At 43.8% G+C, this 26843-nt stretch overlaps 1 protein-coding gene across 1 annotated transcript; it reads left to right on the top strand.

The window, feature by feature from the left end:
* On the top strand, positions 1 to 23984 carry LOC142203883 (E3 ubiquitin-protein ligase RNF14-like). Its single transcript, XM_075274979.1, has 9 exons — positions 1 to 45; positions 4685 to 4771; positions 6934 to 7094; positions 10009 to 10160; positions 11400 to 11894; positions 14087 to 14315; positions 15286 to 15458; positions 21818 to 21948; positions 23545 to 23984. The coding sequence occupies exons 3-9, from the start codon at positions 6941 to 6943 to the stop codon at positions 23600 to 23602; spliced, it is 1392 nt and encodes a 463-aa protein (XP_075131080.1). The 5' UTR covers positions 1 to 45; positions 4685 to 4771; positions 6934 to 6940; the 3' UTR covers positions 23603 to 23984.
* Positions 23985 to 26843: the final 2859 nt, after the last annotated feature.

Below are 26843 nucleotides of genomic sequence, written 5' to 3' on the forward strand. Positions count from 1 at the left end.
GTTTTGTCTCTCTGACTGCCTTACACCCCGGGAACAGGAGCACCGGTGAGTGACACCGCCGGGTCAGTGCATGTGGAGGGGTCTGTGTATGTGACAGTACGGGGGAGGGTACACGGCACCTCATACATAGCAGAGCCGGCAGTGTCCGGCACGGGGAGGGCAGCACGGTGTGTGTCATGTAGTATACCGGGCACAGAGCTATTACCTAATCACCTCCTCCCGTGTCACCAGAATAGCCACATGGGCACTGGGTGATTCGGCTCTTATACACATTATGGCGCTATGTGTGCGGTGTTAGGTATAGTGTATGTCACCTCACCTGTATAGCCCGAATTCTTTCCAAGTGCAGTTTCAGGATATTATTGCACAACCTAACAGTGGTAATAGGTATTCAACTTGGCTATCACTTCCCTGATATACATGTGCCAGTGTGCCAGGTGTTATAAGGTCTCTGATGCCCCTTGTACCCATCAATGATACATAGGTGTGCAGAAAACATGCGACGTGTTCCTGTACCTGTAGTTGGGATGCCATTTTTAGCAAATCTCATCTACACCCAGGGTGTTACAGGGGCGGAAATTGTTCTTCGACACAGAATTTAAGATTTGCAGCACTTGTTTCTTATGTAGAATCAAACAAGCTTTATTGTCAGCTAGACACGTATTGGGCAGCGATCTCCACAGTGGTCTCCTCTTCTCCCAGTAGGATGTAGTTTCCTCTTCTCATCTGCAGATGTGAAGTCTGAGATGTGGGCAGAGAGTCTTCGGAAGTAGACGGCGCTCACCGCTGAGTATTTGGTGCAGTGTAGCAGGAAGTGTAGATTTTGCTGTTGATCTGTAGAAGAATCTGCACCATGCACAACTACCCTGAGCACATGAACACTGAAGTTTTTAATTCTGACGCCTTGAATTCACGTTAAATAATCCATTCCTGTTTATGGTATATTCTAATAGGATAAATGAATAAGAGAATATCCCTTTTAGGCTAAGGCCCCACATTGCGGAAAAGTTGCTTTTTTTTTTTGTTGGAGATTTTGCTGCGTATTTTCAATATTCTTTCAATATTTTGGAGGAGCAAATGATTCAATACTGGTAATTTCAATGCCATGTTGCTTTTTGCAGCATATCCCACTGTCCCATTTACTATAGATGGTGGGACCTGTTGCTTTGAGCATCGTATTATTTCAATTGTATTGAACCGCTTGGTCGCCCAGAGAACACGACAGTGCCTATCCCAAATGGAAGTCTGCCATTAATATAGTGCAGGAAGATGGCCTTCCTTTCCCTATGGCTACCCATGATCTCTAGAGTACAGCAGAGTGGGATGGACCTGCCATGTGTGAAGGGAAGGAAGACAAAGTCGCAAGCACTACAGACTGTGTGTTGTGAGCGCTATTAGGGCTAGGAATCAGGATTGTGTGTCTGCATATACTGTTAGTGACGGCCTCAGGCAGGTATTAGATAGTGACTAAGTCCTTATTCACATGACCATGTCCCATCTATGAAACACAGTCTGTGTGCAGGTCATATTCCCCAGAGTGACTGCAGCTGTGTAAATGGAACTTCTTGAATATTACAGAGTTATGGTTCACATACCACACATTATCCTAAAGGTGTTTTCTTGAGTAGTGACACTAGATCTCACCTGACTGGCTGAGGGCATATAGCACTTATTATCTGGGTAGACGGCACCATCTCCGCTCGCTACAGGAGAACAGGTTGATCAGGATGGACTTGTGTCTATCATCATCCTTACGCTAGGTTCACACTGACTAAAAAACTGAGACGTGCCTCACGGGCTGCAGAACGCCTCTGGAAGAAAAGCCACTCCCAGGAAGACTTCCTCAGTTACAAAGAGGCAGTTCTCACGTTTAAGAACGCACTTACCTCCGCAAAGCAGGTCTACTTCACCACACTCATATCTGCACTCTCTCGCAACCCCAAACAGCTATTCACCACCTTCAACTCCCTCCTCCGTCCTTCTGCGCCCCCTCCAACATCACGTATCTCAGCGGACAACTTTGCCTCCTACTTCAAAACTAATATTGACACCATCAGAGACAGTCTCACCCTACACCCCAGACAACCCCTCCACCCAACTGCTCATCATCCCTGACCTGTTTCTCCACCATCACTGATGAAAAACTCTCCTCCCTAATCCCCAAATCCCACCTCACCTCCTGCACGCTTGACCCGATTCAATCACACCTCATCCCAAAACTCACTGAAGTCATTACTCCAGCCCTAAGCCATCTCTTCAACCTATCTCTAGCCAATGGATCCTTCCCCTCTGCCTTCAAACATGCCACTGTCACACCTATACTTAAGAAGCCGTCCCTCGACCCGTCCTCTCCTGCCAACTATCGTCCCATCTCACTGCTCCCGTTAGCCTCAAAACTGCTTGAGCAACATGTCCACTCAGAACTCTCCTCCTATCTCTCATCCAACCTGCTCTTTGACAGACTACAGTCAGGCTTCAGACCCCGTTACTCCACAGAAACTGCCCTAACAAAAGTCACCAATGACCTTCTAACTGCCAAAGCCAAGCGCCATTACTCTATCCTCCTCCTTCTTGACCTCTCCTCTGCCTTTGACACAGTTGACCACTCCCTCCTGTTAGAAATTCTCTCATCCCTTGGTATCTCAGACCGGGCCCTTTCCTGGATCTCCTCATACCTCACCAACCGCACATTCAGCGTCTCCTACTCACACACTACCTCCTCACTGCGCCCTCTCTCTGTAGGTGTCCCCCAAGGCTTCGTCCTAGGACCCCTCCTGTTCTCCATCTACACACTTGGCCTGGGCCAACTCATAGAATCTCATGGTTTCCAGTACCACTGTTATTCCGACAACACCCAAATCTACATCTCTGGACCAGACATTACCTCCCTGCTGGCCAGAGTTCCAGATTGTTTAGCGGCCGTAGCCTCCTCTCCTCCCGCTTTCTCAAACTCAACAAGGAGAAAACAGAGTTCATCATCTTCACCCCACCCCGTATGGCCCCTCCACCTGACCCATCTATCAAAGTTAACGGAACCACAATTACCCCTGACCCACAGGCCCGATGCCTTGGGGTAACCTTGGACTCTGACCTATCCTTCAAGTCACACGTTCAAACCCTCAACACCTCCTGCCGCCTCCAGCTCAAGAACATCCATCGAATCCGCTCCTTCCTCACCCCTGAAACCACTAAGATGCTCGTCCAGGCCCTCATAATCTCCCATTTAGACTACTGCAACACCCTTCTGCATGGACTCTCAGCAAACACCCTCGCCACCCTCCAGTCCACCTTAAACTGCGCTGCCCACATAATTCACCTCACCCCCCGTTCTTCATCGGCTGCTCCCCTCTGCCAGTCCCTCCACTGGATACCCATAGCCCAGCAAATTGAATTCAAGCTACAAACGTTAACATACAAAGCCATCCACAACCTGGCCCCTCCATATATCTCTGACCTCATCTCCCGCTACCTGCCCACACGTAACCTCAGATCCTCCACCGACCTCCTACTCCGCTCTGCCCTCATCCGCTCCTCACACAACCGTCTCCAAGATTTCTCCCGTGCATCCCCCATACTCTGGAACTCCTTACCACGACACATAAGACTGACCCCCACAATCACAGGATTCAAGAAGGCCCTGAAGACTCACCTATTCAGGAAGGCCTGCAACCTCCAATAACACTATCACCGCACTGCCATCTGTACAGTCCCCCCCCCTCTCCTTCTGTCTCTACCCCCCTTCCCTCATAGATTGTAAGCTCTCGCTGGCAGGACCCTCTACCCCATTGTGCCAGTCGGTCACTTTTAGTATTATATCTACCTGTATGTTTTGTTTATTGTATGTAAAGCACCATGGAATTAATGGTGCTATATAAATAAATAAAAAATAATAATAGCATTCGATCTCCGTTCTGTGGTTTCCGTCTTCTGCATGCAGTAGACGGAAAGCTGTCAGACTGGGTCCGGCCGTGAGTGCCGGTGAGCGTTTTATGCTCTCCGCTGTGAAACAGTTTTTTTTTTTAAAATCGGACACAGAGTACTGCATGTCCGACTCTGTGTCGATTTAAAAAAAAAAAAAAAAAAAAGATTTTGCGGCAGAGAGCATAAAACGCTCACCGCCGGACATCTTTCAAACCCATTCAAATGAATGGGTATGAAAGACTCCTGCAGGTTTCCGTCTCCTGCCTCTGTTTTGTGCAGTAAACGGAAACCTGCAGAACGGAGACCGGGCGCAGATGTGAACGAGCCCTTCATACAGGTAGAGCTTACTCTTTGATAAAATTTCAACTGTATACTTGACAACTGTGCCAAATTTTCCAAAATTTGGGGGAACATTCCCAACAAATTCGTCTTGCTTTGGATATACTGAATCCGAAAAGGGTGGGGTTAACATAATCCCACCCAACACTAGGCGATCGCATTTGGTTTGGGTATGACCTTAAAAGGTCTGATTTTGCCAAATGAAATGGTAACTCTGATGACTAAACAGGCTCCAGTCACACAGTTATACTGAAAATGACAGCCAGAGATTTGTTGCCCTGGATTGTGGTGAGTTGCACCTGAGCTCTTACCAGGCATTGCCTCTTATTAAATTAGGTGCATTTCTTCCCACGATGTGTCAGTATGCCAGTTTCTGCCATGATTCAATTCAAATAATTCAATTTCTCCTTTAATTTTTTACCAGATCAAGAATGGCGGTGTGTTTATCTGGTTTGCATCAACTGCTGCTTTAGTGAAACTCTGCTTCCAGTCCTACAACTCCTTCATCCAGGTGATCTATCTATATTAATATATAGGAAATAAGCAAAAACATCCTGTTGAGGTTTTCTGGGAGGGTTTTTTTTTTTTTTTTTTTTTTTTAAATCTTTAAGATATCTTATAGCTTATCTTTAATATAGACCATCAATATCTGATCAGGGGGCGCTCATACCCAGCCCCCGCACCAATCAGCTATTTAGGGCTGTCGGGCCTAGCACTGTATAATGTATAGAACCAGAGGCTCTGAACATTGCATAATGGCTTAGATGGGTTCTTGGATGTGAGTCACATATTGATGGACTCTCCTAAGGACAGGTCATCAATAAAAAAAAAAATCTCGGGACAACCTCTGTAGGCTGAGCCCTACGCTGCGTAAACTCCCTTTTTTTTTTCTTTGCAGATTCTCCTGTGGTTTTATGAGCCAAAGCCAAAAATGGTTACGAAAGAAGCAGGAAAATCACAGATAGTTCTTATATATCTACTTGCTCAATCCACTCCTCCCTTTGGCTCAAAAAATCACAGCAAAAGCTGCAACGTTTAAAGCATAATTTTTTAAACCTGTTATTTTCTTCTTTATGACTGTGTATTTAAAGGGATTCTACCATTAAAAAACTATTTTTTGTAGGTAACACGTCGGAATAGCCTTTAGAAAGGCTATTTGTCTCCTACCTTTGGAATTGACCTCCACCGCGCCATTCGTTCGAAATACCGGTTTGTACTGGTATGCTAATTAGTTCTCTCGCAGCGATGGGGGCATCCCCCAGCGCAGGAGATGCGATGGGGGCGTCCCCATTGCTGCTCGAAAACCGACTCCAGCGCCGCCTCTATCTTCTTCTGCATCCTCCCCTTCCTTCTTTGGCTTAACGTCTGACGCCTGCGCAGTACACTCTGTTCGGCGAACTTCGCCGAACGTACTGCGCATGCCCGCGGCCATAGTGCCGACACCGCAATTTCGTCGAACAGAGCGTACTGCGCAGGCGTCCGACGTCCAGCCGAAGAAGGAAGGGAGGATGCAGAAGAAGACAGGCGGCGCTGGAGTCGGTTTTCGAGCAGCAATGGGGACGCCCCCATCGCATCTCCTGCGCTGGGGGATGCCCCCATCGCTGCGAGAGAACTAATTAGCATACCAGTACAAACCGGTATTTCGAACGAACGGCGCGGCGGAGATCACTTCCAAAGGTAGGAGACGAATAGCCTTTCTAAAGACTATTTCGAAGTGTTACCTAGAAAAAAAAGTTTTTTAATAGTAGAATCCCTTTAAGATGAAATCTTAGTTTTCACTTGGACACTGTGCCCTCAATATGTTGTCACATCAGTCATGTCATTATCTTAACAGGCAGGATTACAATAAAGCTGGTGGCAGATAACACAGGAACCATTATTTGGAGTCATGGCCACGGCTCCCCACAACTCATGCTCTGTGCACCAAATTCTCCTATAGATATAAATGATTCATCTCTAAACATATGTTTCCTAACAAGGTGGCTGCTAGAAACAAATTTACAATATTATTTTTAGCTAGACATCTAGAAAGCATATTAGAAATTTATAGAACATTTTATTTATATAGGAATTAAGTATTGTGAATGGGGTGTTCCCATCTTAACAAGTTCTCCCATGATCTATGCATAACTTGTAGATCATGGGGGTTAAAAGCTAGTTATCTGCTCACTGGTTAAGTCAAATATGCAGATCAATAATGCAGATAAAGCAAGTTCTTACATATACAATCTAGAAGGTTGGGAGCTGAGAAATTACTTTCTGTGTACTGGAGGGTACTTTACAATACAGACCTAGGTATAGGGCACTACAGTACATGGAGTACAGATGAAGATTAGTGCATTACATGTATTAAAGGTAGGGGTGTAATATACTCATCTCCTTCTGTACTTACATGTATTATAGGTAGATAAGAGTTCACTACATGTATTACAGTAGATTTCACTGCATGTAGATAGCAATACAATACATTCCGTACAATAGAACAGCACCGATTGACAGATATTTTACCAATGAAATGACCCTGCTGACTGGGCATATCAGCACTGTCTGTGGCATTGTAAGTTAAGTGGGTATCACCTTACTATGATTTACCAGAGATTATAGTATGTTATAGATATCGGAAGCTCACAAACTACATTATTTTATCTAAATGATATTTCTTGGGAATCACAGATAACCAATGTCAACAGAAGACCAGGAAGCCCAGGAGGATGAACTACTAGCCCTGGCTAGTATTTACTCAGAAGATGAATTTAAGAGGGCAGATGGCAGTCCAGGAGGGGAAATTCAAGTATGTCTGGATTTACCCTCACATTTTAAAATATCTGTGAAAAGTGAGTAAGAATTTGATGAGAGTGTTTTTTTTTTTTCTATTATGGCTGTCATTGTGGTAGCTAGCATGTGAATTCTAATAAGTATATTCATTACTTTATTAGTTATCTACCACATATGGATTATTGTAGAGGAATAACTGGGCAAAATGGAAATAAAAGTGTTATCCTGAAGAACCTCTTTAATTTCTTCATATACTACTATTATTCAGAGCACTTACACACTCCGACAATGCAGACAATAACACTTCTTTTTATAATTGCTTACGATCATGACACTGTAGGAGGCCATTTTTACTAGTTAAAACCGGTATAGCAGATCTTCATGTATGCTGCCACTTTGGATCAGTAGGTCTGTAAGTAACTGTGCAAATGCCTGTATTTTATTTTTCATTTTGTCACTATCTATGTTTTAGTTTCAAAGGTATTTATTAAATGAAAACATACACTGGTAACACAATCTATTACAGTACAAAATAGTATCAAATACCGATCCAAGACAAAATTGGCATTCAGTGATAAGAACAGCGTAAAATCAGTCTTTGCGTTTTGATATGAATACCAACATATGTATCACCAGAACCAGTTAAGCTATCATGTATGGATTAAGTAGATAATATGTACAGATATCATAGAGTGAATAAACAAACTGTTTAGAAACACAAGTAAAATAATAAGAATAATAAAACAGAGAAAACAAAGAAAGCACAGTAGGGGTCACACCAGAAGGGGTGGAATGTAAAATCTGGAATACTCAATCTGGGCATTATAATTGTAAACAGTATGACTTGTTGAAGTGTGCCCGTGTATCTGTTATAGTGGCGACAACGTAACGGTCTCGTCTAATGACTTCCAAGATTGACAGGATTGGGGTCTTCCATTTAGACGCTATGTGAATTCTAGTGATCAAAATATATTTTGTAAGGGGCATACTGTAGGCCAATGGTCTAAGGCACAACAAAAAGACTGGCACTGTAAAAGATACTTGCTGACCTTGTAACCGTTGTATCATCCAGTGCAGCCTCAGCCAAAACATTAGATGAGGGGGCAAGTCCACCAAGTATGGAGAATATCTCCGTTGATTGGACAACCTGTGAAACAGAATGTGGAGACTGTAGGATACATGCAGTGCAGCTTAGTTGGGACCATATAAGTTCTATGCAGTATTTTCAGAGTGGTTTCCATAAGTGTAACTTGCCAACTACCTTTACTAGTAAACATACAACAATCCTGCCATTGATCTAGGGCAGTGATGGCGAACCTTTTAGAGACCGAGTGCCCAAACTGCAACCCAAAACCCACAAAATTTTCGCGGAGTGCCAACACGACAATATAGACTTAATACTATGCGGATCCACAATTGCGGACAGTTACTGACCAAAAATTACAGTCATGTGGGGCTTTACAGAGCTTTCAATAATACAAACAACGTTGTACTGAAATGTAAAGGTCTCGGCATTTGGTACTTTGAACAATTAATTTTCACTATTTACATCGCACAGGATCTGTTTTATAGTTACCGTGTAATATTCTTACATCCTGTACTAATATCACGTCTGCTATAAAACAGATACTGTGTGATATAAATAGTGAGGGGACCCCAGACAGTATTATATGCTCTGCAGTGGGCCCACCACACAATATTATATTCTCCACAGTACCACAGTAGCCCCCCAGTGTTATATGCTCCGCAGTAGGTGTCCCCCCCCCACAGGATTATATGCTCCACAGTGGCATCCACACACAGTATTGTGTGCTTATAAATAGGCCCCCCCCCAGTATTATATGCTCTTTAGTACACCCCCCAGTATTATAAGCCACCCCAGTATTATAAGCCCCCCAGTATTATACACTCCCCCCAGTATTATAAGCCCCCTCAGTATTATACACTCCCCCCAGTATTATACACTCCCCCCAGTATTATACACTCCCCCCAGTATTATACACCCCACCCAGTATTATAAGCCCCCCCCAGTATTATACACTCCCCCCCAGTATCATACACCCCACCAAGTATTATAAGCGCTCCCCCCAACATCATATACACAGTGAGCCACTCTCATACTCACCCCTGAAGAGCCGCCGGCATCCACCTTCTTGTCACTGGCGGTGCTGATGACGTCATCGCGCCCGCGTCGGGGCAGAGGTCAAACTCTGCAGCCAGTGTAGGCCGCGGTCGCGCGATCCGCGGCCTACCCTGACAGCTTTCAGCTGTATGTGCATTTGCACATACAACTGAAGGCAGTGATCGCTCATCAACGGGGAATCCTGTACCGGATTCCCTGTTGGTGAGCGATCCGGGCGACCGCACGCGTGCCAGCATGGAGGGCTCTGCGTGCCCTCTCTGGCACGCGTGCCATAGGTTCGCCATCACTGATCTAGGGTCATTATGGTCCCCTAGTCAGTTCTCCACTTTTCCATTTTACTACCGGGTTATAATAAAAATATTGGTGATAAATTCCCTTTACTTAGTTGTTATAATGAGTGTCTATATATTGCTTCCTGGGATTGTAACATTGTGTTAGAGGGAGTAAAGGTGCCTGTACACTTTTGAGAGCCGCGCGTTACCCCTTGCACACTTGCTGTGTGCGTGTTTTGAATAAGAGGTGGGTCTCCTCTTGTTGGGAAGACAGCTCTGTGATGACATCACTGTATATGAAATAGCCAACCAGTCCCATCAGAATAGTTGGGATTGTCTGACTTTCCTGTAATGTGTATGGGAGTGTATACAGTGCAGTAATGGCACATAGTAAAAAAAATATTGCTTCTTGATATTCGTTTTAAGAATGTCTGTTGTGCTGGCAGAGAATATTTGATATGGGGATACTGTGTTGGGATACTATATACAGAATAGTGCAGAGTTGCAGATATTCCACATATGTGCATTGGATAACAACTATAACCCTCTTTACTCTAGGTAACAGTGCGACCGACTCCTTTCCTGAGAATTTTGAGAACACTGTGTCCTTTCTACCACCGATTGTTTTGAACTTTGAACTTCCTCCAGGTTACCCATCCACTACTTCCCCAACCTTCACACTAAGTTGCAAGTGGCTTTCACCAAGACAGGTTAATGGTCTTTTTCTATACTGAAAGAAAACATTTAAAGAGGACCTTTCACCACTCCAAGCCTGTCCCCCTATACAACGAGCATTAACCCCTATAGCCCCTAGGCAAAGAGCATTAACCCCTCTATAGGGGGATACTGCTCGTTGCATAGGGACTATAGGGGGTAATGCTAATTGCCTAGGGGCTATAGGGGTTAATTCTCGTTGTATAGGGACTAGACCTAGGTCCACAGGTTGTACTGGGCACTTATGCTCATTGCTTAGGTGTTTCTTTACTTACCTGTAGCAATGTCAGTGAAGTTCTCTTTCATCCACTTCAATACTCGGCCTGGATCGCTTCTCCAGGTCTTCTGTGCAGCCCTGTGAAGAGACGACTGCCTGATCTCACGAGAACTCACGAGATTGGGCAGCAGAAGCAGCTCGGACACTGTCCACTGCTAATTGGACAGCGTTAGACTGACGTAGCTGCTTTCTTCATTGCCAGAAACGCCCTTCTGACAGTGAAGCCCTTAATTAACATACAGAGCGCCAGAATTAACGGGGCTCAGAGCACCAAAACGAGGGGGGCTACAGACATAATTCAAAGTGCACCAGAGTCTGTGCAGCTGCATCAAATAACATGGGGCAGAAATTTGCACAGGCTTGGAGTGGTGAAAGGTCCTCTTTAAGAAAAGTTCTTCTGTATTTCTGGATAGGCTTTTGTAAATGTTATCTTTAAGTAGGGTCAATTACTTATTCTTGGCTTTGGTAACAAAAGAATGCATGTATAGAAACTTGGCACTTCAGAGAACTTATAAACAGGAGAATTTTATTGTATGAGATGGCAATATACAGAATATACTGTAGTCCTAAACCTGGACCTTCAGCAGGCACGGATTGTACCAGTCATCAGTGTAACTGAGTGGGCTAACGTGCAAAAAGAAAGTGAGGAATACTGGCAGGGAGTCAAACTTTGGACACCCTTGTGCAACCCGTGTCTGAAGAAGGTCCAGGTTCAGGACCAAAAAGTTGCATGACTTGATTCTCTGGAGTGCTGAGTTCCTATACTTACCTTGACCATGAGGTGAAACCTTTCCTGGTGGAGTGACCCACACCCCTATTGTGCAAGAGTGCATGTGATATGAAAAGGTGAAATAAGTAGGTCAACAAGTCTTATATTTTGACAGCTCTGATTTCAGCATCAACTATAACTTTCATGTATTTATAGGTGAATTATTACATTTTATTTTTATTATTGCAGCTCAGTCTGTTGTGCCAGCGTTTAGATGACCTCTGGGAGGAGAACAGAGGATGTGTTGTCTTGTTTCCATGGGTTCAGTTTCTAAAGGAGGAGACACTTGACTTCTTGAATATAAAATCTCCCTATGAAATTGAGGTGCCTAGTAATGGGTTACAAAGCCCAATACAATCCCCTGAAAAGGCTTCTGCTAATGGTGAATGGGGTCTATTGGATAAACGGGCAATACAGGACGTGCAGTCGGTGCCTGCCCTGGTCAGAAACATCCTCGACTTCAATGAAGCTCAGCAGAAGAAGGTCTTTGACAGCAAACCATTCTTGTGCAATATTTGTTTTATGGAGAAGCTGGGCAGTGAATGCACCTACTTTAAGGATTGCGAGCATGTGTACTGTAACATCTGTCTCAAAGACTACTTTGAAATCCAGATTAAGGATGGGCAAGTCCATGCGCTGAACTGTCCTGAACCAAAGTGCAAGTCTGTGGCAACGCCTGCTCAGGTCAGTGAAAGCTTGCTGAGTCATTTTTTTGTTACATTATCTTTTTGTTTATCCAAGCAGATCCTTGTCACATAGAACGCACTGATCAGACACATAAGTTGCATGTTTAAAATGCTTTGTTTTGTATTTTTTTGCTAGTTTGTTTCTTTTCCCTTACTATTATTGTGTAGGGGGTGAATGGTGAACATTTTTTCATATATTTTAATAACCTATTTTTCTTTCTTTTTATTGTAAAACAGACTCTAAAGTCCAATTTAGCAACCCCCTAACTTAGCGGTTGTCCGGGGAAAATCTGTTCACATTTGTACTGCCAGTATATACAGATGTATTCGATGCCAAGCAGGAGGGGGGAGTCACTTCAAATTGCTGTATCTCTGATTTTATAGCAGACCAGTGGTTCTGGTGTCATATTAAAACTGAGAGTTGTATGCAGTTTATGCAGGCAGCATATAAAAATCACATTTAAGTTTTTGTTTTACATTTATCTTTAACTGGTGATATCTCTGGTTTTCTATTGCAAGAATGATCTCAGCTGTATCGGATGGTATGAAACCAGAGATTCAGTTATTTAAAGTGACCTCCTTCCCCCTTGGCAACTGCCACGCCTGTACATACTGGCAATACACAGTGAATACGGGTGTACAGGACAGACTCCTATACAATACTTCTCCTAGGTTCACACTAGTGTTGTGCTCTCTGTCCTTTGGGTCCGCCATGGAACCCGAGCAACAGAGAGCTGGACCGCTAGAACAACGGTTACTCACGGACATGGGTGGACCCCATGGACTATAAGGGTAAGTTCATACACAGTTTTTTGGTTAGGAAACTGACTCTAATTCCTCCTCCAAAAAATGCCTCACCATAGGACTGTATGGTGAGGCGTTTTTAGGAGGAGGAATTTGAGTCCGTTTCCTGACCAAATTCCTGACCAAAAACTCTGTGTGAACTCAGCCTAAGGGTGTGTGCTGTTTTAAAACTGAAAGTGTCAGGACTTTTCTTTCCACCGAATTTTGTCGTTTTTTGCGACAGTCTAAAGCTAAGCCTGTTTTCTACTAAAGTGAAGTAAATGGGTTAATAAAGTACATTACAAAAATTGGGGTTTTTTTTTCTATTTTTTCAGGGGTGTTTGACCATTTTTGTAATATGTTTTATTACCCTATCTAACTTCATTTTTATTATTAAACAGGGTCTAACATTCTCTGTAGAAAGTGAGCTGTTACTAGGGAAAGTCCATACACTTTTGTATTGTAAATATGAAGAGCTAAAGGGTTTACCAAAGGAGGGAAGCTGGTTACTTAAAATGGCTGTATGTTTGGTTTTATATCACCTAGAAAACTGGTTCTGTTATCCATAAGAAAGGTGAGATTTTAGCTATAACAGAACCTAGATATCACTAGTTAAAAACACAATCGGGAAAGTGAACTTAATATGTAGCAGTTCACACTGCATATAAAATCACATTCCTAACTGTGTTTTTAACTAGTGATATCTTAAATTCTTTTACAGCGAATACTTCTGTATTGGCAGCATATGCTAAGGAATATAAAACTGAAGATACAGCCATTTGAAGTGACCATCCCCATTGGTAAATGCTCTAGCCCTACATATTACAGGTGTACGGACAGAGTCTCCCTGGTAGTGCTTAGTTAGAGCATTGATAATGGGAACTTTACAGCCTGTTTTCTATAAAAAAGGAAGTTTTATAAATGAATAAAGTATATTACAAAAATGTTCACAACACCTCCTCCAGCACAATAGCAAAAAAAAAAAAAAAAACCCACAAAATGAGAGTTAAATAACAATGAGGCCATCACAAAATGACTGCCGATACTGTGTGTCTGTTTGATGCAGGGTGTTATATTACTAAAATATGCTCATGACACAGTTCACGATAGGGAATCGCCTTGCAGTGATGATAACCAGCCGCTTCATCTGCAAGGCTGGCATCAGCATGGAGATAACCCAGGACTGTCTCATATGTAAGAAAATACATATCTTAATAAAAACTGTAATATTATGGCCTTCCAAATGTAGGGACCAGTAAAACCGGTTATATGTTGAGTTGGGTTCAGGCTTCTAATCTTACTGAATGGCCAATTAGGTAAAAAAAAAAATAGTGTGTCATCTGCTGGGCAGTATCCTATGTAAGTAGAGAAAGTAATATATAGTAATAATTTCATATTTTCTTGCAGGTAAAGGATCTGGTAGAGGAGCAGCTATTCAGCCGCTATGATCGTCTCCTCTTGCAGTCAAGCTTGGATTTAATGGCGGATGTTGTTTACTGCCCACGACCAGGCTGTCAGACCCCAGTCATGCAGGAGCCAGGGGGTACAATGGGCATTTGCGCAGTCTGCCAATATGCTTTTTGTATCCTTTGCAAAATGACTTTCCATGGGGTCTCTCCTTGCAAAGTAACCGCAGGTATGTTCAGTAGCTTTTGTCTCTGTACTAACTAACATAAAAGTAAATTCCATTGTAGCTTCACCCAAAGGCACTATTAATATAAAAGCAAAGTGTTGCACATGGACATGGGGATGGGACACTGTAGCATGAAGGGAAATGCCGGGTATCCTGAGTAACTTCCATGTAGTCAGTTTCTGTAAGTCTGACAGCAATAGAGGGCAGTCCCAGCAATTACACACCTGATATCCAGTCATTAAAGCATAACTAAACTTTCAGATATCTTTTGATTTCTGGCAGTATTTGTATCATTAATACATTTTGTAATATGCTTTGTTGCCCTCCCGTAGCCTCATTTTCTTTACTGCACAGCTATGTACGCCATACACAGTAACATTCAATACAGAAGCAAGGGAAAGAATGAAAAAATGATGCATTTCACAGAAATAATCCAAAATAAAGTATATTACAAAATGTATTAATGACACAAATGCTGCCAGAAAACCAAAAGTTGTCTGAAAGTTTAGATACGCTTTAAGCTCTTTGTTTTACTAAAACTCAGAAGGACCAAATGTTTATCAGGGCAGCCAGATTCTCCTTATCATGGATTTGTGTGATCAAGTCTTTTGACCTAAAATATATTCAGTATATTTTATTTAAAGAGGACTTTTCACCACCTCCACCGACTGCAATTCATAGTATTTGTTATAGGAATTTTCTCTCTAGCCCCCAGCATTCCTAAGCAAGCAATGCTGTTAGTTTTGGTGCCTGATATTCTATTTAGGCTCTGTACAGTCAGTAGGGCGGTGTCAGGCAGGAGCAGGTAAGGGGTGCCATTTTGATCTCTGACACTGGCTGCCTCTGAATCATGCTCCTTGCCTTGTTTGGGAACAGTGGGGTTAGAGAATTATTTATACTAATTATATCATAATTGTCAGTTGAATTTTTACACTTACTTTGTGTACATTTGGGTTTTTTTTGTCCTCCTTAGAGAAGCTTCTTTTATTGCGTGAAGAGTATCTGGCAGCAGATGACGAGGGCAAGAAATTCCTAGAGAAAAGATATGGAAAGAGAGTAATCCAGAAAGCAGTGGAAGAAATGGACAGTATGGATTGGCTAGAGCAGAATTCCAAGTGCTGTCCCCGCTGTGGAACTCATATTCAGGTGAAATACTGAGGACTGCAGATTGAATTCTGTATATAAAATAACCTACGTGTCAGATGGGAAGGTTCATATAGTTGGTTTCCACCCACTGTATCAAAGTATGTATTATAAGGAAATGGCTACCTGCCAGGACCAGTAGAAGAGAGCGTGCTTCGCGCAAAGGAAAGGTTCATCATACTGCACATATAGTAAACTAGCATGTTCACTGTATACAGTCCACTTAAGGTTTTGTACATGCTGGATCTTTCCTATCCCCAAGGAGTCTGCAGTATGTGGTAAATAATTCCACCAAATTGGACAAATGGAGGCTGACGTATGTATTCTTTTTATGTTCAATATACATTTTATTAAGGTTATATACAGTTGTCTTTTTTTCAGAGAATATGAATAATAAAGCAAAACCTTTTTCTCCACTCATGGTCAGTGGTTGGCTGAAGCCATTTATTGTCAGACTTCTGTGTTTTTTCTTTTTAAATCATAATGACAACCAAAAACATCAGAATGACCCTGATCAAAAGTTCCCATCCCCTGGTGATTTTGGCCTGAATAACATGCCCAGAAGTTGACACAAAGAGGTTTGGATGGCTACTAATGGTAACATCCTCGCCTGTGACCTGTGTGTGCATAAAAGTTGAGTCATTTTCTGGGATCCAGGGACACAAAAAGATATCCAAGGAATTGATAATGCCAGTCAGCAGTGTTCAATCTGTGATTAACAAATGGAAACTCGGGGGCTCTGTAAAAACCAAACCACGGTCAGGTAGACCAACCGAAGTCTCGGCCACAACTGTCCGGAAAATTGTTTGTGATGCAAAGTAAAACCCCACATATAACATCAGCTGAAATAGAAGACTCTCTGAAAAGGTGTGGCTGTTTCAAGATGCACAATAAGGAGGCACTTCAAGAAAAATGGGCTGCGTGGTCGAATTGCCAGAAGAAAGCCATTACTGAGCAAATGCCACAAAGACTCTCTAATCTAACTTTTTGGCCACAACCATAAACTTTCCATTTGGAGAGGTATCAGCAAGGCCTATGATGAAAGAAACACCATTCCTACTGTAAAGCATAGAGGTGGATCACTGATGATTGTGGGATGTGTGAGCTTCAAAGGCACAGGAAACTTGGTCAAAGTTGAAGGAAAGGTGAATGCAGCATGTTATCAGCAAATACTGGAAGCAAATTTGCACTCATCAGCCAGGAAGCTGCACATGGGACATACTTGGACGTTCCAACATGACAACGATCCAAAACACAAGGCCAAGTCTACCTGTCATTGGCTACAGCAAAAGAAAGTGATGGTACTGGAGTGGCCATCTCAGTCTTCTGACCTCAACAATATTGAGTTACTCTGGGGAGATCTCAAGCGCGCAGAACATGCAAGACAGCCCAGGAATTACAGGAACTGGAAACTCTGTCAAGAAGAATGGACGGCTTTACCATCTGAGAAAATAAAGAGGCTCATCCACAACTACCGCAAAAGACTTCAAGCTGCCATTGATGTTAGGGAGTCAATACCCAGTGTTAAGAACTGGGGTATGGGAACTTCAGATCAGAGTCATTTTGATGTTTTTGGTGTGACAATAAATGGCTTCACCCAACCACTAACCATGAGTGGTATTCTCTGAAAAAGGCCAAAAAAACAAAAAATCTGTCAGGGTATGTAAACTTTTTAGTACAACTGTAACATCAATACTGCTTGTCCGTTCAGCTTTTGCACCAGGATGGCCCCAGAAGTTGGAAAGTTGTCAGATACATAGCTTTGTGCTCAAACTTTACAGAAAATTAAAGGATTAACAAAGGAGGGATGTTTTGCATCATAAACACAGGGCAGAAAAGTAACGCTAGGTTCACATGGGCACCTGGGTTTCCGTTCTTGGGATCTGCTTTGGGCACCTGAAGAATGGAAACCTAATCCGCTTAAAAATAAGTTATTATTATTGTTTATTTATATAGCGCCATTAATTCCATGGTGCTTTACATTTGGGGGTTACATACAGTACACAAAATATACAGGTACATATCATACTAACAGTGATCGGCTGGCACAGTGGGGTAGAGGGCCCTGCCCGCAAGGGCTTACAATCTATGAGGGAAGGGGGGTAGAGACAAAAGGAGAGGGGGAGACTGTACAGATGGCAGTGCGGTGATAGTGTTATTGGAGGGTGTAGGCCTTCCTGAATAGGTGAGTCTTCAGGGCCTTCTTGAATCCTGTGATTGTGGGGGTCAGTCTTATGTGTCGTGGTAAGGAGTTCCAGAGTATGGGGGATGCACGGGAGAAGTCTTGGAGACGGTTGTGTGAGGAGCGGATGAGGGCAGAGCGGAGTAGGAGGTCATTGGAGGATCTGAGGTTACGTGTGGGCAGGTAGCGGGAGATGAGGTCAGAGATATATGGAGGGGACAGGTTGTGGATGGCTTTGTATGTTAGCGTTAGTAGCTTGAACTCAATTCGCTGGGCTATGGGTAACCAGTGGAGGGACTGGCAGAGGGGAGCAGCCGATGAGGATCGGGGGTGAGTTGGATTAAGCGAGCAGCACAGTTTAGGGTGGACTGGAGGAGGGCGAGGGTGTTTGCCGGGAGTCCATGCAGAAGGGTGTTGCAGTAGTCTAAGCGGGAGATTATGAGGGCCTGGACGAGCATCTTGGTAGTTTCTGGGGTGAGGAAGGAGCGGATTCGGTAGATGTTCTTGAGCTGGAGGTGTTGAGGGTTTGAATATGTGGTTTGAAGGATAAGTCGGAATCCAGGGTTACCCCAAGGCATCGGGCCTGTGGGACAGGGGTAAGTGGGGTTCCATTAACTTTGATAGATGGGTCAGGAGGAGGGGCCATACAGGATGGGCTGAAGATGATAAACTCTGTTTTCTCCATGTTGAGTTTGAGAAAGCGGGAGGAGAGGAAGGAGGCTACGGCCGCTAGACAATCTGGAATTCTGGCCAGCAGGGAGGTAATGTCTGGTCCAGAGATATATATTTGGGTGTCGTCGGCATAGCAATGGTACTGAAAGCCATGAGATTCTATGAGTTGGCCCAGGCCACCAGGCCAAGGGTGTAGATGGAGAACAGGAGGGGTCCTAGGACGGAGCCTTGGGGGACACCTACAGAGAGAGGGCGAGGTGAGGAGGTGGTGTGCGAGTGGGAGACGCTGAATGTGCGGTCAGAGAGATATGAGGAGATCCACGAAAGGGCCAAGTCTGAGATACCAAGGGATGAGAGAATTTCTAACAGGAGGGAGTGGTCAACTGTGTCAAAGGCAGAGGAGAGGTCAAAGAGGAGGAGGACAGAGTAATGGTGCTTGGCTTTGGCGGTTAGCAGGCCATTAGTGACTTTTGTTAGGGCAGTTTCAGTGGAGTGCCGGGGTCTGAAGCCTGACTGAAGTCTGTCAAAGAGCAGGTTGGACGAGAGATAGGAGGAGAGTTCTGAGTGGACGTGTTGTTCAAGAAGTTTTGAGGCGTACGGGAGCAGTGAGATGGGAAGATAGTTGGCAGGAGAGGACGGGTCGAGGGACGGTTTCTTAAGTATAGGAGTGACAGTGGCGTGTTTGAAGGCTGAGGGGAAGGATCCATTGGTTAGGGATAGGTTGAAGAGATGGATTAGGGCTGGAGTGATAACTTCAGTGAGCATGGGGATGAGATGTGATTGAATCGGGTCGAGCGTGCAGGAGGTGAGGTGGGATTTGGAGATTAGGGAGGAGAGTTTTTCATCAGTGATGGAGGAGAAACAGGTCAGGGATGGGGAGCAGCGAGTAGTTGGGTGGATGGATTATCGGGGGAGTAGGGTGAGGCTGTCTCTGATGGTGTCAATTTTAGTTTTAAAGTAGGAGGCGAAGTCGTCAGCTGAGATAAGTGATGTCGGAGGGGGGGCGGGAGGACGGAGGAGGGAGTTGAAGGTGGAGAATAGTTGTTTGGGGTTGCGAGAGAGTGCGGATATGAGTGTGGTGAAGTAGACCTGCTTGGCGGCGGTGAGTGCGTTCTTAAATGTGAGAACTGCCTCTTTGTACCTGAGGAATTCCTCCTGGGAGTGGCTTTTCTTCCAGAGGCGCTCTGCAACCCGCGAGGCACGTCTCAGTTTTTTAGTCTGGTCCGTGTGCCAGGGTTGTCTATTGGTTGGTCGGGCTCTGGAGTTTGTGTAGGGGGCTACAGAATCAAGGGCTGAGGTAATGGTGGTATTATAGAAGGCAGCAGCGGCATCTGTGTCCAGGATTGAGGATATGTCAGCGAGTGGTAGGAGAGAGTCTGAGAGGGCGCAGGTGTCAAGGCGGTTGAGGTTCCTGCGGGGGCGTGGTGGTTTAGAGAGTGGGGGGTCCGTTGGAGAAGAGAGGGCAGAGAACGTTAGCAGGTTGTGGTCAGAGAGCGTGGATGGAGAGTTAGAGAGGTTGCATATGGAGCAGAGGCGGGTGAATATTAGGTCTAGTGTGCCCCCCTTTATGTGGGTGGCAGAAGAGGACCAGAGGGAGAGACAAAGAGGTGGTGAGGGACAAGAGACTGGAGGCGGAAGGGTGGTCTGTGTTAATGGGGATGTTGAAATCCCCCATGATGATGGTGGGGGTGTTTGTAGATAGGAAATGTGTGTGCCAGGTGGTGAAGTGGTCGATAAAGGCAGCGGTAGGTCCTGGCGGTCGGTATATGACGGCCAGTCGGAGGTTGGCGGGTGAGTAGATACGAACAGAATGCACTTCAAAGTAGGTGGGGCTAAGGGCAGGTAGCGCCTGGATAGGGGCAAATGAACACTGTCTGACAGGAGGATGCCTACCCCTCCGCCAGGTTTGTTGTTGGGGCGGGGAGTATGTGAGAATTGCAGACCTCCATAGGTGAGTGCAGCGGGGGAGGCTGTGTCTGAGGGGGTCAGCCATGTTTCAGTGAGACCAAGAAATGTAAAATCATTGAGAATGAAAAGGTCGTGGATGTAGGTAAGTTTATTACAAACGGAGCGGGCATTCCATAGTGCACCGGGGAGGGCAGGGGGAGGGGTAGGAGTGAGTGAGATTGGTTTGAGATTTCGGGGGTTCTGTGCTCTAGCGCCAGTTGTGGGGAAATGGCTGACAGTGGAGATTTGCTGTGGAGGTCCAGGGTTAGGAGATATGTCACCAGAAGTAAGGAGGAGCAGGGAGAGGGACAGCAGGTGTAGGTAGGAGAGGCTGTGGGGGGGTTGTATGTGTCTGGGGCGGAAAGCCTGCAGGTTTGTGAGGAGTTGTGCAGAGAAAGTTATATGGTGGGGTAGGAGAGAGGGAGAGATGAGGATTTCTTTACTGACCAGACTGGTTTGGGGTGGAAAGGTGGTTTTTACAAGGAGTGGGAGAACAACAGTGATTGAAATGAGAAACATTTCTGGTAGACAAGTGAGCAGTTTACAGCAGTTAGTTTGTGTTACCTACCTATGGAAACCTGCGGACCCCATTGACAATAATGGGTTTCTGCCTGAAAAAGCGGAAAGAAAAGTCCTTCTTGCTTTTCTCTCCACATTTTTTTTTAAACAGGTTTGGGATAGAAACCCTGAATGGAATGCAGGTGTAAACCTGGCCTTAGAAGAAAGAAAACCAGCCAGAGGGAAAAGGAGAGCAAAATTTCCAAAATCATTATCCAGTTGGTGTCTGCCTCTCGGATACACATGGTTCACAACTCTGAGGAACAAAATGCAATCCACAGTCTCCAGTTAGCGCAAAGGATAACAATATTGATATTTTTTAACCTAATATATTGCTTTAAAGGAATAGTAAATAATAAAATAGTACATAGTCACTGTATGTCAGTCCGCAGGATTTTCTTCATGTTGCAGAAATACTATAGAGGACATGGTGGATAATATTCTGCTGATCTGCTTCATTTCAGTTTTTTGGTCAGGAATCCACCTCAAAATCAGCCTCCAAAAAAGCCTCCCAATACAGTTCTATTGGGAGGCTTTTTTTGGAGGCTGATTCTGAGGCAAATTCGTGACCAAAAATTTCCGTGTGAAGAGGACAAGCTTAATAAAGAGATGTAGATGAATGGTGATAGCTATATATTTCTCAGAATCAATTGTAATTTGTGGCAAAATAATAATGTATAGCTTTATGGATATGTTGGACATTTTACATAAGGAGCTTTTTTGGCCAAACTTGTGTTCTGCTTGATGTTAACAAAACAGAAATAGTATTTTTTAAAGTGTATTTACCTCATAGAGGTCTGTTATCTTGTATTACTCAAGCAAGATGGCTTCAGCTTCATGATCTGTAAAGAAAATAAATATATCCAATCAGAAGCAAATAAAATTTAGATACCTTGTTTCAATATACATTTTAATGAGTTAAGTGACACAGTTCCTTAACCTGAAGGTAGCCGTGATTCAGAATGCCAATGGTTTAACAATGGTTTATGTTTTGTCTTCACAGAAAATTGATGGCTGTAACAAAATGACCTGCACGGGGTGTCATATGTACTTCTGTTGGCTCTGTATGAGCGCACTCAGTCGTGGAAACCCATATCAACACTTCAATGATCCTTCTTCAGCATGCTTTAATCAGTATGTATTACTTTAGAAATAGAAGTTTAGAAATTAGAAGTTTAGAAATTTGCCAGGATTGTCAAAAAGATTTGTCTTTTTGTTGCTCAGCTGTTGTTGGTGCTGTTCTTACATACAGTGGACACTTAAAGTGTAACTAGACTTGTGGACAACTTTAGGTTGTGTGTCATTAATACATTTTGTAATATTCTTTATTAACACATTTTGGATCCTTTCTGTGAAATCCTGTATTGTTTCACTCTTGCCCTTGCTTCTGTATTGGGAGCTGTTCCTGCCTGTCACTAAATGTTACTGTGTATGGTGTACGGGACTGAATAAGATGTAGAGAAAATGGGAATGGTCATTTCAAACTGTTATATCTCAGACATTGTAAAACGTACAAACACGTTTGGTGTCATATGAAAGAGGAGATTCTCTTTCATATGAAACTAAGATTGCAGTGCTATCTGAATTATTTCCAGAGATATGAAAACACAGTTGTGATTGGGATTTTCATATCATATATATTATACAGCTACATTTAAATATACTAATCCCGGCTGTGTTTTCAACCAGTGATATCTCTGGAAACAATTTAGACAGCACTGCAAGAAAATCTTCTTTCATATAACATCAAAAGCAAGTTTGTAAGTTTTAGGCTAAGTGCACACAGAGTTTTTTTGGATCGGAACCTGAGGCGGAGGCTGCCTCAGGTTCCGATCCATAAAACGTGTTGCGGAACTGAAAGCTGGTGCACTGCACTGGCTTCCAGCCGCGCACCCTTCTCTGGATCAGGCTCAATGAGTGGGCCTAGTCCAGAAGAGGGTGTGTCTTCAGGACGAATCGCGAGGCGACTCGGCCTGAAGAATGAACACCTCGCCTCTTTTTTCCGGGAGCCGGAAGAAACGGCTCCCAGAAAAACCTCCTTCGCGGCTCCCATTGATTTCAATGTGAGCCATCTTTTTGATCAGGGTTTTGAGGTGTTTACAGCCTCAAAACCCTGACCAAAAAACTCTGTGTGAACTAAGCCTTATAATGGCCAAGATATAAGTTAGAATTGACCCTCCCCTATCCTCCTTTTCTCTACTTCTAACACATCCCCGTGCCCCCGTACACCATGTTCACGTTCATGTGAATAGGAGCAGGGCTGCATCCTGACATATAACTAATATATGGCTTCCGGTGGTCCCAAACTGATCTGGAACTGATTACCTATCCTGGTTTTCCCCCACCAGCATCGGCATCTAGTCGCAGGTACCCGTATTTTGGTTTCAGACCAAAAAAACCCGTGTGACCTTTCCCTCACTGAGACTGCCTGGAGCCTACTGAAGGATCCCAGGCCAGACCTAGCGATATTAGTATTGCTAATAGTGTCATTATGAAGTACCGCCCCACAAAATATAAGCCGTCATACAGCTCTGTGAAAGTGCAAGGAATGAAGACTGGTTTCAGTGGGAAGGGGTTAACCACACCACCTATCATATAACTGTCTTGTCCTGACAAAAACTTGGGACCTCGTCTACTCACAAGAGCTACATACTATCCTGGCAAGTAGTAAAGTGATTGTAAAGTCTCCCTGAGACATGCAAATCATTCCCTGTGTCTTTTCATTCGCAGGTTGTTCTATGGCATAGATGTAGACCAGGATCTGTTTGATGAAAATCAAGAAGACTGACGCAAATAATATATCTCACCGGTTCTTACTGGACCTTACAAATATTGTTAACACTATCTCATACAGGGCATGTTTTTCAGTTGTATTGACGTTTACAGTTGAATGAAAAAGTAAGTGAACCCTTTGGAAGTATTGAGATGGTTCTTTGATTTCTGATGTTATCTAAGTCACAATTATAGACAAATACAACCTAACTAAAATAATAGCACAGAGAATTGCACTGTTTTCTAGAGCACATGGAGTGCAGGGAGTAAAGTAAGTGAACCCTTGAGTTTAGTAACCTGTAAATCCCACATTAGCTGCAGTCTCCGCTGTCAGTCATGTAAAACACTAAGGCCGGGTTCACACGGAGTTACGTGCCGCGAGATTTGGCACGTAGACGCCGCGTGACCCTTTGCGTGCCGTACACGCTCCCATTCATTTCAATGGGAGCGGGGAGCGTATGCGCCGCGCTAGTTTGCGGCCGTGAATAAATGCACGGCCGCAAACTAGCGCGGCGCATACGCTCCCCGCTCCCATTGAAATGAATGGGAGCGTGTACGGCACGCAAAGGGTCACGCGGCGTCTACGTGCCAAATCTCGCGGCACGTAACTCCGTGTGAACCCGGCCTAAGTAATCTTTCTTGAAAAGAATACATTTTTGTAGCTTTATTTAATGGCTAAAGATCCTGTGAAACATAACCGTCCAGTCCACATCTCCTTAAGACCTGAAAAGTATAAGGGGGCGTTCACACTACCGTCTGTGTCCGACAGGTAGTGTCCGCTCCTAGTGTCCGTTCAAAATCTGGCACGGATATTAGGAGCGGACACTAGCTGTGTCCGTGACACTTGTCATTCATTTAAATGGCGATCGGGTGCGTTCTTTTGCACTCCGTGCCCTTCCTTCACTGTCTGCTTGTAAAGATGTCCGACTTTTCAAGCGGACAGAAAAAACCTACATGTCGGGTTTTTCTGTCCGCTTGAAAAGTCGGACATCTTTACATGCAGACAGTGAAGGAAGGGCACGGAGTGCAAAAGAACGCACCCGATCGCCATTTAAATGAATGACAAGTGTCACGGACACAGCTAGTGTCCGCTCCTAATATCCGTGCCAGATTTTGAACGGACACTAGGAGCGGACACTACCTGTTGGACATTGACGGTAGTGTGAACACCCCCTAACAGTTTGTGTGTTTTTTGCCTATTATTGTGACTTGGGCAACAGTCAGACCACATTTTTAGTACTCAATGCAGTTATCCAAGTGGTTCCAAAGGATTAACCCGACTCTTTCTTACAACTGGATGAAACATCTATATTTTACATCTAATGCTGGGTTCACACTAGCGTTGGAGTCTCTGACCCAGAATCCACATAAAATCAGTAGAGAGAAAAGTCCGGCAAGGAGGATTTTTCACTCCGCTGGTTTCAGTAGCGTAAACCCTGCAGACCCCATTATAATCTATGGGGTCTACAGGTTTTTGCGTGTGACCACTTTTTAAGCAGACAGGGCCTCCATCTTTTGGGTCCTAATGGAAAACGAACACTAGTGTGAACCTAGCGTAAGTAAATTATATAAATGTTAGAATTATTCGCTCAAGCAATGTTTAATGTTCATAATTTTGGTAATCTTTTGCCTTAAATATAAATGTCAGATACTGATATACTTTGCCAAAATAAAGAAGTTTGTTTTCACTTGGTTTCTGAAATGATTGCCGTTTTTGCACGTGCCTCTTTATTATTTTAGGTGTCACAAAGAGGCAAAAGGATAACACAAAACACAAACACTTTGGATATGTAACAGAAAAAAGACTTCTCATAAGTAAAGGATCTTTGGTCATGTCACTAAAACTGTTGTACTGCACTAAAGATGCTGCACAGGGACAGTTCACCTGCATCATTGAAGCATATACTGTTATACATAACAGTGTGGAAATTCAAGCTTCTAATCCTGAATTATTACATAATAATCTGTAACATTTACACTATCTGTGCCTGGTATCTGCCCATTGCAAATCCGGCTAAAAAAATATATTAAAAAATTGTTGAAAAAGGGACATGAAAAGTTACACAGCACATACTATAATCCAACTTTTTTGACAGATCAGTCAATTGGTAGCCATTTTTTGCAGATCTATTCTTTTTCTCACTTATTTCATTGAGGGACAGAGCACCATGGTTGTAGACCTGGACCACTAGGATGCTGACACTAGGAATAATAAAAGATGTCTGCTCTGCCTCTGGCCATGCCCTCTCCTTAGACGCTACACTAGCCAATTTTAGCCTAGTGTACGTATGAGGCAAATACAAATCGAACCAGACCTTCTGGTCTCCATCAAGCTGCTTGTCTCTCAAAACCTGAATGCTTCCAAGTACTTATGTGACGCCTCTTTGGAAGCAGCTGGCCATTCTGCCATATCGTTTGGATTCACCATACTGTTTGGATCCAATTCAGACAAAGGGAGAACATACATAGTCTTTGCAGATGTTGTCCTTGGTCAAATTTCATGCCCAGCTCTGCAAGAAAATATTGCTTACCACCGTGCTGCTGTGCTTCATCCTAAATATGTTGAAGTCAGCACTCTATGCAGGTTGCCATAAACTTCCACACTGCACTTATCAAACCATGTCTCCATGGAATTTACTTTGTGCACTAGGCACAGACATGTTAGAACAGGAAAGGACCTTTCCCAAACTATTGCCACAAAGTCAAAAGCATAAAATTGTATAAAATACCTTTGTATGCTGTAACATTGCTTTCACTAAAAATAAAGGGACTTAGCCCCCTGACAAACAGCCCCATGCCATTACCAAGTTTTACGGTAAGCATTATACATTCCATATGGCATCAACCCTATCTGGGAAGCTGCATTGGTTCTTTGTTATCTTAGTAAAATTGTTTAAACTACGCTGCAGCCTCCTGAGTCATTCCTGCCCCACTTACCACCTTTACTTGGCTCTGGAAAGGAGATCACCCATCTCCAACTGGGAGTGCCCCGGGGGGACGACCATCACCATCCCACCAATCTAGTATTTATGATCTATCCTAGCATTACCATAGCTTGCAAAAGTATTCATACCCCTTGAACATTGAAACGAACCAGACGGCCGAACCTCACAAATATTTGTCAAAATTAATTTAATTGAGGTTCACCTGAAGTAGCTCGAGGCTTCCAGAACATATTATACTAGGGGCTCTTGAGAGCAAGTACATATTATACTGTGTGGGACCACTGTGGATAATTATGCTGGGGGAGGAAGGCT

This window comes from Leptodactylus fuscus, chromosome 5 (genome assembly GCF_031893055.1).
Source record: "Leptodactylus fuscus isolate aLepFus1 chromosome 5, aLepFus1.hap2, whole genome shotgun sequence".
NCBI lineage: Eukaryota > Metazoa > Chordata > Amphibia > Anura > Leptodactylidae > Leptodactylus > Leptodactylus fuscus.

Coding starts and splice junctions, on each gene's coding strand:
- LOC142203883 (XM_075274979.1), top strand. CDS start 6,941: ATGTCAACAGAAGACCAGGAAGCCCAGGAGGATGAACTACTAGCCCTG. Junction 11,895..14,086: donor CTGTGGCAACGCCTGCTCAG/GTCAGTGAAAGC, acceptor ATTTTCTTGCAG/GTAAAGGATCTGGTAGAGGA. Junction 15,459..21,817: donor GCTGTGGAACTCATATTCAG/GTGAAATACTGA, acceptor TTGTCTTCACAG/AAAATTGATGGCTGTAACAA.